The sequence below is a fragment of the Neoarius graeffei genome, chromosome 2 (genome assembly GCF_027579695.1).
Source record: "Neoarius graeffei isolate fNeoGra1 chromosome 2, fNeoGra1.pri, whole genome shotgun sequence".
In the NCBI taxonomy this organism is placed as follows: domain Eukaryota; kingdom Metazoa; phylum Chordata; class Actinopteri; order Siluriformes; family Ariidae; genus Neoarius; species Neoarius graeffei.
The window spans coordinates 57,476,004-57,489,634 of NC_083570.1; the positions used below are offsets into that span (position 1 = coordinate 57,476,004).

General features: G+C 41.5%; 2 protein-coding genes across 3 annotated transcripts in view; one reads left to right on the forward strand and one right to left on the reverse strand.

The window, feature by feature from the left end:
- The window catches only part of LOC132881718 (2-oxoadipate dehydrogenase complex component E1-like), a 207,781-nt gene that overhangs the window by 102,890 nt on the left and 91,260 nt on the right, over positions 1 to 13,631 (reverse strand). The gene's annotated exons all lie outside the window — the stretch shown is intronic.
- The window catches only part of kcnc1b (potassium voltage-gated channel, Shaw-related subfamily, member 1b), a 33,603-nt gene that overhangs the window by 16,255 nt on the left and 3,717 nt on the right, over positions 1 to 13,631 (forward strand). For both annotated transcript variants that reach the window (XM_060914516.1, XM_060914515.1), the window contains exons 2-3: positions 5,682 to 6,615; positions 11,400 to 11,573. In XM_060914516.1, coding sequence (XP_060770499.1) covers positions 5,682 to 6,615; positions 11,400 to 11,573 — 1,108 coding nt within the window. The remainder of the gene's footprint in view (positions 1 to 5,681; positions 6,616 to 11,399; positions 11,574 to 13,631) is intronic.

Consider the following 13,631-nt stretch of genomic DNA (forward strand, 5'->3'; position numbering starts at 1 on the left):
ACAAACAGACTTAGTGAGATACAATATGCTGTGGAAAGACTATCAAAGTGGATAGCATTCAGGAGAATGGCTGTGTAAATGTTTGTAAGGTAATCCAGCCCTTGGATAACCCATTAAATGTTAATATATAATTAAATCAATAGCTAACACCTGCCATTTTGCTGCCAATTACAATCTAATAAAATTGACTGATTGCACAGTTTAGCTTGCTTTTCTGAAAACAACAACAAAGAAACAAACAAAAAAACATTATAAAGTACACTTAGGGCGGCACGGTGGTGTAGTGGTTAGCGCTGTCGCCTCACAGCAAGAAGGTCCTGGGTTCGAGCCTTGTGGCCAGCGAGAGCCTTTCTGTGTGGAGTTTGCATGTTCTCCCCGTGTCCACATGGGTTTCCCCCACAGTCCAAAGACATGCAGGTTAGGTTAACTGGTGACTCTAAATTGACCGTAGGTGTGAGTGTGAATGGTTGTCTGTGTCTATGTGTCAGCCCTGTGATTGTAACGGATCTCAAGCAGCACAGAGACAGGAGTTCTTGGACAGCAGTTTATTTCCTTAGACAAAAAAAAAATATTTAACAGAACAGCACTCTCAATCAGCGTGACTGCAGCGTCCAAGCCAGGATAACTTTCTTCTGGCTGGGAGTACGGTGACCACGAAGGGTCAAAGCGGCAGACCTGCAGTTCTCTCAGCGTCCAAAGGTGTCTCCAACAACAATTAACCAGAACACTGCTGTGCTCAATAATGGCAAAACTCACACAACTATATTATTTATGAACAGTATTTTCTTATTAGTTCGCATAATCTCGTTTGGTGTCGCTTCAATCGCGACTGCACTCGTCAACAGTCCTGAGTTAGTTGGGGATATGTGCGTGCCCTGTCGGGAGCCGGCTCTGAAATGGGTCGGTTCGGTACCGCGTGGATCGGCGTAGTGTGCGGCTAGCATTACACGATAACCTGGCGACTTGTCCAGGGTGTACCCCGCCTCTCGCCCATAGTCAGCTGGGATAGGCTCCAGCTTGCCTGCGGCCCTGTAGAACAGGATAAGCGGCTACAGATACTGGATGGATGGGATGGATAAAGTACACTTAAAAAATAATTGATTTTACTTAATTCAAATGTGTGCATTGGTTCCATGTGAATGAAATGATTTACATTTACACAGTTTGTTTTTGTACAGCCAACATGATATGATCATATATTTTCAAAGCCCTGGAATAAAAGTGAACTCCACACAGTCAGCCAAGCTCAGGATTGAGCCCAGGACCTTAACACTATGAAGCAGCAGCATTACTCACTCACTGCACTATCACACCACACACAGTCTAACCAAGTTCATTTAGTACGATAGTCATTTCTTCCAGTCAGCGTCAACATCCTTGTGAGATTTTAAAACGTAATAGGATCACGTTAATTCTACATAAACTGATCACACTCATGCTACATACACCAATCAGCCATGCCATTATGACCACTGAGAGGTGCAGTGAATATCATTGATTATCTCATTACAATGGCACCTGTCAAGGGGTGGGATATATTAGGCAGTAAGAGAAGAAACAGTTCTTGAAGTTGATGTGTTGGAAGCGGGAAAAATGGGCAAGCATAAGGATCTGAGTGTCTTTGACAAGGGCCAAATTGTGATGGCTATATGACTGGGTCTGAGCATCTCCAAAATGGCACGTCTTGTAGGGTGTTACCAGTATGCAGTGGTTAGTACCTACCAAAAGTGCTCCAAGGAAGGACAACTGGTGAACCGGTGACAGGGTCATGGGTGTCGAAGGCTCATTGGTTGGCATGGAGGACAAAGGCTAGCCCATATGGTCCAATCCCACAGAAGAGCTCCTGTAGCGCAAACTGCTGAAAAATTGAATGCTGGCTGAAACAGAAAGGTGTCAGCATGTAGGATTGGACCATATGGGCTAGCCTTCGTTCCCTGTGCCAATTAATGAGCCTTCGACACCTATGACCCTGTCACCGGTTCACCGATTATCCTTCCTTGGAGCACTTTTGGGAGGTACTAACCACTGCATACCGGGAACACCCTCCAAGATGTGCCATTTTGGAGATGCTCAGACCCAGCCATATAGCCATCACAATTTGGCCCTTGTCAAAGACACTCAGATCCTTACGCTTGCCCATTTTTCCCGCTTCCAACACATCAACTTCAAGAACTGTTTATTCTCTTGCTGCCTAATATATCCCACCCACTGACAGGTGCCCTCTGTATTTAATCTTTCGTTTGTCGAATTTTTATTTCAGTTTTATTTGTTATCTGTATGACATTTTCTTGCTACTGTAACACGTGAATTTCCCCAATGTGGGATGAATAAAGTGAATCTAATCTAATCTAATCTAATCTAATCTAATCTAATCTAATCTAATCTAATCTAATCTAATCTAATCTAATCTAATGGGATAATCAATGTTATTCACTTCACCGGTCAGTGGTTTTAATGTTATGGCTGATCATTGTAAGTCAAACTAGTAGATTCGATACTTGTTTAAAGCTAGGGTAGGTAGGGTTGCAGAAACCAGCAAGAGTAATCTAGTTTTTGAAAGTATTTAACTAAAAAAAATCTCACCTCCTCCATTCAGCCCTCCCTGCAAAGTCACTCCTCCAAAACACATGAACGCGCACTGCCTGACTACTGCTGAAGGACAAGTCCATGAGAGAGGGCACTGGGTGGAGGAGCGTAGCTTATCATTGTCATATCCAACAACAACCTCATGTCTCATTCACATGTATGAAAACACATAACATTATCATAATGAATGTAAACAACGAACATGGCTATATTTAATACTCACAGCTGTCAACTAGCTGGCTAGCTTTAGCAATACGTCTTCAATATGGCTGCCTAGCCTTGTGGAAGATTCCGGTTACACGCAATGAGTGCCTGCAGGTAGGCAGGTAAGTGGGTCACCCAATCATTTCATTCGGACCAAATGAAATGACTGGACAGGCTTTTTTACAGCCCTGTGATTCTTTTTATTGTCAGAGCATTTGATTTATTCGTTGCTGTCAGGATGTAAAGAGTTATATTTTATGAAATACAACTAAAAATGCTTCTAAATAAATTGCCTACCCTAGGAATGAAATATTTTTATGCAAACAAAACATAATATTTTCTCTTAAATCTGACTGACTGCATATTCCTTTCTTTGAGCATGGTGCTATACAAAGTATTGGATGGGCGAGTGTCACTGCTTTAAACCTATAGGGTTTGACCTTGAGCTCAGGTTACTGTCTGTGCAGAGTTCTCTCATGCTCTCTGTGTGTCCACATGGGTTTCCACTATATTCTCTGGTTTCCTTCTACCTCACAAAAACATGCCAGTAGGTGGATTGGTTTTGCTAAATTGCCTCTGGGTGTGAATGAATGTGATACCCTGTGATGAACCAGCATCCCATACAGGGTGTGTTCCTGTATAAAGCCATTACTAAAGATGTTAATTAAACAGGCTATATGACTATACTATGGCATCTCATCTCATCTCATTATCTCTAGCCGCTTTATCCTGTTCTACAGGGTCGCAGGCAAGCTGGAGCCTATTCCAGCTGACTACGGGCGAAAGGCGGGGTACACCCTGGACAAGTCGCCAGGTCATCACAGGGCTGACACATAGACACAGACAACCATTCACACTCACATTCACACCTACGGTCAATTTAGTGTCACCAGTTAACCTAACCTGCATGTCTTTGGACTGTGGGGGAAACCGGAGCACCTGGAGGAAACCCACGCGGACACGGGGAGAACATGCAAACTCCGCACATAAAGGCCCTCGCCGGCCACGGGGCTTGAACCCGGACCTTCTTGCTGTGAGGCGACAGCGCTAACCACTACACCACCGTGCCGCCTATACTATGACATGTGATGCTAAATTGAGAGGGGTTTTTTTTTTTTGTTTTTTTATTTTAGGTGAGCTTTGGTAAAGCTGAATAATAATGATAGTGTAAACATTTCATAATACTTTACAAAGAAATACTTTTGTGATATGGATATTTTTATTCAGGCAAAATGATCAATACAAGCAATACTGAAAACTCTAGATATCAAATTAAGCAATTAGAACAGAAACATATACACTGAAAACTTGTTTTGACCAAATTTCCATGAAACCGATATTGAAAACAATAACACATAAGGGCGGCACGGTGGTGTAGTGGTTAGCGCTGTCGCCTCACAGCAAGAAGGTTCTGGGTTTGAGCTCAGTGGCCGATGAGGGCCTTTCTGTGTGGAGTTTGCATGTTCTCCCCGTGTTTGCGTGGGTTTCCTCCGTGTACTCCGGTTTCCCCCACAGTCCAAAGACATGCAGGTTAGGCTAACTGGTGACTCTAAATTGACCGTAGGTGTGAATGAGAGTGTGAATGGTTGTTTGTGTCTATGTGTCAGCCCTGCGAAGATCTGGCGACTTGTCCAGGGTGTACCCCGCCTTTCACCCGTAGTCAGCTGGGATAGGCTCCAGCTTGCCCGTGAACCTGCATAGGATAAGCGGTTACAGATAATGGATGGATGGATAATACCACATAAATTGCTCATGTTGTTGGCAGTCATTAAATACGTAGGGCTCCTCACATGGCTATTTATCAAAAGCCTATGTATCAAATTTGCTAGAAATTGTCCTTCATGCATTTTTAGTTAGTCTGTTTTAAATGAACTAAACCCATTCTCACTGCCAATAAAATTATCTTTTCATGACCATTAGCATATAGAACATAGAGCTGAAGCATTTTCTTCAATAATGTTTGTGAGCCCAATCCAAATAAAAATAGAAAAATTTGTTTTCAACTTTTAAAGTGTGATGACTGACATATAATGACGACTTTGGCATCTTTGATATTTTGATGTCTGCAAACTTCTTCAGAACTGAGGTCCAGTATGAAGTATCATCCATTATTCATTGTATTCAGGCCAAAGCATTTTGTTCTCGTTAATCATAAACTGCCTTGCTTCTAATCAGTTGTCCACCACCTATTTCTATGTCCTTGACAAAAAACGACATCCATCCAATACCTGAACTCCTCTCATGTTTCAGTGTAAGATGAGGTGAAAGCCCCACAGGGCTGATTCTCCATCCTCCAGGATGAATCAATGTGCCCTTGCTGACCTTGCCTTAGGTGGCCTGCTCTCCCCAGTGAGAGGGGCTTACAGATAAAATTAGCCCTGAGAGCTGGGCTGGCACCCCTTTCTCCACTATCCTTGGGCTTGGGTGGTGACCTTGAGCTTCAGCAGCAGCAGCAGTAGAAGGAGAACGGCTTAAGTGACACACTCCTGTTGACACAGCAGTATTGCGTGACTCAGAGAGAAACTGAAGCAGCAACATTATCCTTCTGAACTCCTTCAAATTCTGCTGAAGCGGCTGTTTAGTGGCAATTAGTATGTTACGATGGTGCATTTTGTCCTTTTACTCCATAGTCCTCTTCGCAGTTCGCCGAGTATGAAGTGGATTTGAATGAGAATGCAAGTATTCAACATGCAGCTGATAACCTGTACACACATATAGTTAGCTGTATGGTGTAGTGCAATACAACAGGAAGTGATGTATCAAATATGATGTAATTGATTCCAAAGATATTCATTCAGAACTCTAACTCCTTTACACACACACACACACACACACACACACACACATTTGCTTGCTTTGGTAACTTCTTTCTTCTCTTTTTTTCCTCACAGTGGGTGGCTTTTGCATCTCTGTTCTTTATCCTGGTGTCCATCACTACATTTTGTCTGGAGACTCACGAGGCCTTTAACCCCATCATCAACCGCACGGAGATTGAAATAGTGGACAATGAAACCGTGGTGCATGTTTACCCAGAGCCCAAGACCATGGTGCAGCTCACATACATCGAAGGGGTCTGTGTGATCTGGTTCACCTTTGAGTTTTTAATACGAATCACTTTCTGTCCTGACAAATTCAAATTCATAAGAAATGCCCTTAACATCATTGATTTTGTGGCCATCCTGCCTTTCTACCTGGAAGTAGGACTGAGTGGCCTGTCCTCCAAAGCTGCAAAAGACGTTCTTGGGTTCCTGCGCGTCGTGCGCTTTGTCCGGATTCTGCGTATCTTCAAACTGACGCGGCACTTTGTTGGTCTGCGGGTGCTGGGACACACACTTCGTGCCAGCACCAATGAATTCATCCTCCTCATCATCTTCCTGGCCCTTGGTGTCCTTATATTTGCCACCATGATTTACTATGCGGAACGTATCGGAGCCAATCCTAACGATCCCCGTGCTAGTGAACACACACATTTCAAGAACATCCCCATTGGTTTCTGGTGGGCTGTGGTCACCATGACGACGCTTGGCTATGGTGACATGTTTCCTCAGACGACATCAGGCATGTTGGTGGGGGCGCTTTGTGCTCTGGCTGGTGTGCTGACCATTGCCATGCCTGTGCCTGTGATTGTCAACAACTTCGGCATGTATTATTCTTTGGCAATGGCTAAACAAAAACTGCCAAAAAAAAAGAACAAGCATATCCCACGGGCACCCCAGCTGGGGTCCCCCAACTACTGTAAGTCAGTCATTAACTCGCCAAGACCCAGCACTCACAGTGATACCTGCCCTCTGGCCCAGGAAGAAGTCTCTGAGATTAGATACCAAGGTAGGACATCCAATAACATTCCTGATTCACAACAACCAGTGAGTTTACCAAGCAATAAGTGAATGAATAACAATTAAAAAACAACAACAACCAAGCACCTGGCCATTGCATTACATACATGTTAGGGTTTTGCTGGGAATCGAACCCGGGTCGCTGGTGTAGTAATCCAGCAAATCCCCACTAGGCCACCAGGGGAATGACTCAAGTGCAGAGGAGTGAGGCGAAAGTAGAGTAGAAAAAACAGTTTATTTACAATGTTCAAAATCCAAGGCAAAAAACAAAAGTATAATCCAAACGCTCAGAAGATACACGGGCAAAAAATAAAAATAAAAATCCAAAAGTTCAAAGCCAAAACAAAAGCCAAAAATCAAAAAGAAGGGGCAAAAAACCAAACACTCAGAAGATCCAAAACGGTAAAGGCAAAGTCCAAAAAGTCCACAAGAAAGCAAAGTACAAAAAACCACAAAGACATAGGCAAGGAACACGGAACAGAGGTTGCTAATGATAACCATCACAGCACAAAGACTCCATGACTAGGGACCAAACTGAGGAAGTATTTATACACAAAACTAAATAGAACACAGGTGACAATAATGAGGACTAGGCGGGGCACAAGGCACATGGAAAAACAAAAGGCACATGGCTGTCAAAACACAACACACAGAAACAATAGTGGCCTCTAGCAGTCAAAACAAACATGACAACAAAAGGAAATAATAGCGGCCTCTAGAGGCCCAGATAGTCCAAGTCCTAACAATACATGATTGTCATTAACAATAAATTTATTATAATGGAACTTAGTAATGATATTGTTGGAAAAGTTTTGCATGTGAGAATATTTCAGACTCTACTGAACAACTTTATTTGTCTTGACTAGGGCTGGGTGATATGATAGGATCAATATCATGATAAATTATGACACAATATGATTATCTGAGGTATCGCAGATATCAGGGTGTCATAATTTTTTTGTTTAATTTTTTTTACATTTAAAAAAATAATTACAAAACGAACTAGAAGCAGCTGATTTGATATAAAAATTACTTAATTCTTTAAAATTGGAGTTTTTTTTTTTTTTTTACAAATTTCTAGTTATTTTTTCCTTTACAATGATGAATATTTTTAAATATAGAAAATAAAATAAATATATATTTTTCAAAACTTAAATAAATTATTGAACAGGGTTGTTGTTGTTTTTTTCTTCTAGCAATTTGTAACCAAACCTCTATATCATCATGCATATTGGGTATAGTGGAAATGTGTTTCAGAATCGTGATATTATATTTTTGCCACATCACTCACCCCGAATCTAGACATAACATCAGCTGAATAACATCAGAGGAACCTGGGCCTACAGTATATGAACTCTTTATATTATTTAAAGGTATATTTTAGCGCATAATACAGCCTTGTGCAGGATTAAATATTTACACTGTCCTCATAGAAAGTGGGTTAAAATGGTTAGTTAAAGACGTTGAAGGAAACCAGTCACTTTCTTGTGTTTGTTTAATCTCATACGATAAAGCTTTTATGATCAAATTATGATCAAATTTTTCACTGAGATATTCATTCAGTGGATTTATAAAGGACTGATATTCATTCAGTTATAATACGCCAATCTCTTCTGTCATTCTGCAAGCATGAACGCACGAGTGTATACCGTATGGCACTGCATGTAACTCCCCAGGTCTGTTACATCATACTGAGAAAATGGTGCCTCTGTCATGAGTTTTGTAGTTGCTATGATCATCTATGTCTTGGCTATCATATTCATGATATATGAGTTTTTGACATCTTAGAGGCCAAACTGTTGCAGATCTCTGATTACAGTGAATTTTAAATTCAGCCTCAGCCCCAGGGGCGCCGTTAGGGGGGAAGTTAAGACGATTCTAAGGGCCCAGCATTGACAGAGGGCCCTCAGAGGACAATATTAATATTATTGCCCCATATAAGTTCATTTAATAAAAATATTTTTAATAATTTTGTCTCTTCTATTGAGCAAATACAACAACCTTCTGGTTTGGTTTTCCATTTTCTGCAAAATTATTAGAATAGATAGTCTTTATATTTCATCCGTCTCCCTATTCATTACATGGTACAGTCTTGCATAGGCGGAGCCAGAGCGTGACACCGTGTTAGGTTTGCTGCTTTCCAATCCAGCACTAATGTCAGCTGTGCACGGTACAAGCAGAATTGATGGTGAACCATCAGTAGATTGACACCATCATGAAGAACCCAGGTTACCAAAAATGTAAAGAGAGGCAGCAGAAAGCTGAGAGAGAGAGAGAGAGAGAGAGAGAGAAGGCTGACAGTTAATTAGCCAGTTTTTGTTTTTTCCAAAGAAAGGTAGCCTGTACATTTAGGCCCTGTCCACACGGCAACGGATTCAGGTGAATCTGATAAAATTGTTTATCGTTTCGGCCTGGCGTCCACACGGCACCGGCGTTTTGGGTGCCCCAAAACGAAATCTTTTGAGAACGGGTTCCAGAGTGGAAAAATCTGGCAACGGAGCCGTTGCGAAGTCGTCTGGATGAGTAGAACGGATTTGTTTACGATGACGTCACAACCACATGACAATCCCACCAGCAAAAATAGGGGAAAAAAAGGAGCGATCTCAACTCTTCAGATGTTGGTTTAAGTCCGACAATACATTCCTCAAAAAGGGCGTAGAAGAACAAAGTAATCCATCAACGTGTAGCATTCAATTTATTCCGGACCATATCTGAGGATCTCAGAATGTTGGCGTACCGGGTTCCATCTACCCCCGTTCATTCCTCTCTCTCCATCTACCCCCGTTCATTCCTCTTTCCGCGTCTCCATTCAAAAAACAAGCATGTGATTTAAAGGGACTATAGCCATAGGACAGGGAGTGAGAAGGTGTGCGCGTGTGACAGTGACAGGGAAGAACCTAGGCTCATGCTCGCCCTGAATTTCTCTTAAAGTGAAGGCAGAAGAACGTTCAGCGCCTGGCCAGGCTTTCTATGTATTAATTTACATAGACGTTTTAATATGAAATATAAATAAGTGTCTTAGACAATAGATACTATTTTACGCTACTGACTAATAATCAAAACTTTATGTGGCTGATGCTACAGAAGAAGGGGTTTATGCGCATGCGTCTACTTCTTCTATTGTTCTGGTGTCTCCGATGGGACCGTCTTACTGCGCACGTAGAGGTGTGGCATGTGTATTGCATCGTTTTCAGCAAGCGTTGCGTTGCCATATGAACCTGATATTTTACTGATCCGTTGCCCATGTGGACGTGATATTTAAAAAAAAAAAATCTTGTTGCCGTTGTCGTGTGGATGTAGCCTTATTCACTGACCTTCCTTCAGTGGCTATTAACCTAATAACCTAACATGCTAATGTTAATGCTACTGGATAAACTAAGGGCCTTTTTTTGGGGTGGGGGGGTGGGTGTATTATATTCTTTTATAGGGGCCAAAATTTCTAGCAGCACCCCTGCTCAGCCCTAATAGAATATGCTTGTTATATAGGTTCTTCGGGTCAGGATTATATACAGTAGGTATACAGAACCAATATATAATGGGGTCCAAAAGTCTGAGAGCACAAGTGAAAATGCTTTTATTTTGCATTCCTTTCTGATTTAATAGAACAATTTTCATTATAAATTATATCACTGACAACAACTTGGGTGAAAAGGAGAATCTTTGAAATATTTACAAGAAATTCAGAGCTTCTTCGTATTTGTTACGTGCCCTTTTTGCTTTAATGACAGTGTGCACTCGAGCTGGCATGGACTCCACAAATTTGTGCAAAACCTTATGATCCATTTTAAATCAAATCCATCAGCGTGAACACATGCTTCAATAGAAGAAATTAGACATGAGGAAAATCTCACCTTCAGTACAAAGCAGTTAATCTGGTCAATATCACACATTTACTTACATTTAAAAACAGGGATCTAGAAATAGTGTAGAATCATCAATATTAAATCTCCAAGATACTGAACATTTACTTTCTTTGTTTTAAGTATTTGAAACTAACTCTTTTTCTAACTGAAAAAAAAAATCCCAGGTTTTCAATGTGTTCTCAGACCTTTGGAGCAGAATAGAACAAGTTCTGTAACACCCCTTTTCCACCAACAGGAAACAGGTTCCGTTCTTGTTCGCACCCCAAATTTTGAACCGTTCGGAGCATTTCAACCAAAAATAAATTGGTTCATAACCTGAAAATTTGGTTCCCAGCTGGAACTGGCTTTTCCAGAGCATGCCGTGATGATATCAGTGGGCGTGTCATTAGTTTGGAGAGGAAGCGGAGCACAGTAATGGATAACGCAGTAGAAAAGTATACATGTTCAGAAAAAAAAGGAACAAAACCAAATATCTGCAATAACAGAACAAAAGCTCATAGATAACCAGTGCGCGCTGCCATTTCGCTACTACTGTTTACTTCTGTTGTGCAATGACGGATCCTTGATTAGAACGGTTCCACTCAAAACTGATTGAAACGAGGAATGGTTTGTTACCTGGCACCAAGATTCAAAGACTCCTGAACAGAACTAGTTCAAGAACCCATTCCCTGTTAGTTGAGAAGTGGTATAACAGACCGGATTTGAAATGAAGCAATGAATACAAGGTTAACGTACAGACTGTCAGCTTTAATTGAAAGAAATGTACAAAGGATAATGAGTGTAATAGAGTTGATATTAACCTTGATTTGACCTTGTGTTTCTTTTGATGTTGCCTGTAAGCTGTAACTTACCGAATGCTATTAGATGTTCGACCTGGAAGTGTCCTCTCTGTCCCTGTTTGTAATTGCAGATTTTAAAGTGAATGGAGAACCATCTAAAGCAGCCCTGGCCAACGAAGACTGTCCCCACATCGACCAGGCTGTATCACCTGAGGAAGTTTTCAGCCCTGTAGACCGTGAGAGACCCTGTTTCCTGCTCACCTCTGCAGATCGGGGCAATCACATAGGGGCAAGAGTCAGGAAGGGTACGTAACCCGTCAGTCCCTGTTGACCGTGCCGAGATTAGGAAGCGCAAGCAAGGTGCTTATTGTGAAATGGAGCAGCTGTCAATCAAGATGGCTTTTTCACTGCAGATAGATTAACTAGCTAGTAGTCTCACAATGCAGTCTATGCCTCGGCCCTTCAGACCTTGCTCAGAGTGTGACAGTAGGCCCATGAGTTGTCATAGTAACAGAAATAACCTATACTATTGACACATTTGTATTTCTCTTCACTGACTAACATGTTGGTGTCATGGAAAAGGCATGGCACATATTACAATTTACTGTTATGAACTACTAGAGTTGATATTGTTAAACTACTTCTATTACTGTCTCAAGCAAACATGCAGGTCCTCAGTTTCAATATGATTCAAAATCAGCAACAGACTGCTTGGTAATATTATGATTATATAAAACGAATACAAATTAATTATCAGGACCTTAATAGACATTCTTGCCTGGTAATAAGTCATGCATGGAGATGATTTACTATGGCAGGTGAGATTGATGATGGTGAACCTCAGAGAGGTCCAGCATCGGGTATGAGGCATGTGGTCACATGACAAGAACACAGCCAGTGCGAGGCTCACTATAGCCACATTATAGGCTTGTTGCTCATTTCCGATGTTTTGCTCAAATCCAATCTTCCTGCTTTGATGGTTCATCCGTAAATAGCCTGTTTTTTTTTCCATTAATGTAGTTAGATCTCGGTGTTGTAAAAAGTTCTCATTTTGATTTCATGGCACATACGTAGGATTTGGATTTGTTTGGGAAAAGCGGCTCAAATCTTTTCATCTATCCTTAGTAACTGCTTTATCCTGATTAGCATTGCGGTGAAATAAATTCAGAGTCTGTCCCTGGAACACTGGGTGCAAGACAGGAACACACCAGTGATAGGAGGCCAGGCTTATATCTACAGTGGTGCTTGAAAGGTTGTGAACTCTTTCGAATTTTCTATATTTCTGCATAAATATGACCTAAAACATCATCAGATTTTTCACACAAGTCCTTAAAGTAGATAAAGAGAACCCAGTTAAACAAATGAGACAAAACTATTATACTTGGTCATTTATTTATTGAGGAAAATGATCCAATATTACATATCTGTGAGTGGTAAAAGTATGTGAACCTCTAGGATTAGCAGTTCATTTGAAGGTGAAATTAGAGTCAGGTGTTTTCAATCAATGGGATGACAATCAGGTGTGAGTGGGCACCCTGTTTTATTTCAAGAACAGGGATCTATCAAAGTCTGATCTTCACAACACATATTTGTGGAAGTGTATCATGGCACGAACAAAGGAGATTTCTGAGGACCTCAGAAAAAGGGTTGTTGATGCTCATCAGGCTGGAAAAGGTTACAAAACCATCTCTAAAGAGTTTGGACTCCACCAATCCACAGTCAGACAGACTGTGTACAAATGGAGGAAATTCAAGACCATTGTTACCCTCCCCAGGAGTGGTCGACCAACAAAGATCACTCCAAGAGCAAGGCATGCAATAGTCGGCGAGGTCACAAAGGACCCCAGGGTAACTTCTAAGCAACTGAAGGCCTCTCTCACATTGGCTAATGTTAATGTTCATGAGTCCACCATCAGGAGAACACTGAACAACAATGGTGTGCATGGCAGGGTTGCAAGGAGAAAGCCACTGCTCTCCAAAAAGAACATTGCTGCTCGTCTGCAGTTTGCTAAAGATCACGTTGACAAGCCAGAAGGCTATTGGAAAAATGTTTTGTGGACGGATGAGACCAAAATAGAATTTTTTGCTTTAAATGAGAAGCGTTATGTTTGGAGAAAGGAAAACACTGCATTCCAGCATAAGAACCTTATCCCATCTGTGAAACATGGTGGTGGTAGTATCATGGTTTTGGCTTGTTTTGCTGCATCTGGACCAGGACGGCTTGCCATCATTGATGGAACAATGAATTCTAAATTATACCAGCAAATTCTAAAGGAAAATGTCAGGACATCTGTCCATGAACTGAATCTCAAGAAAAGGTGGGTCATGCAGCAAGACAATGACCCTAAGCACACAAGTCGTTCT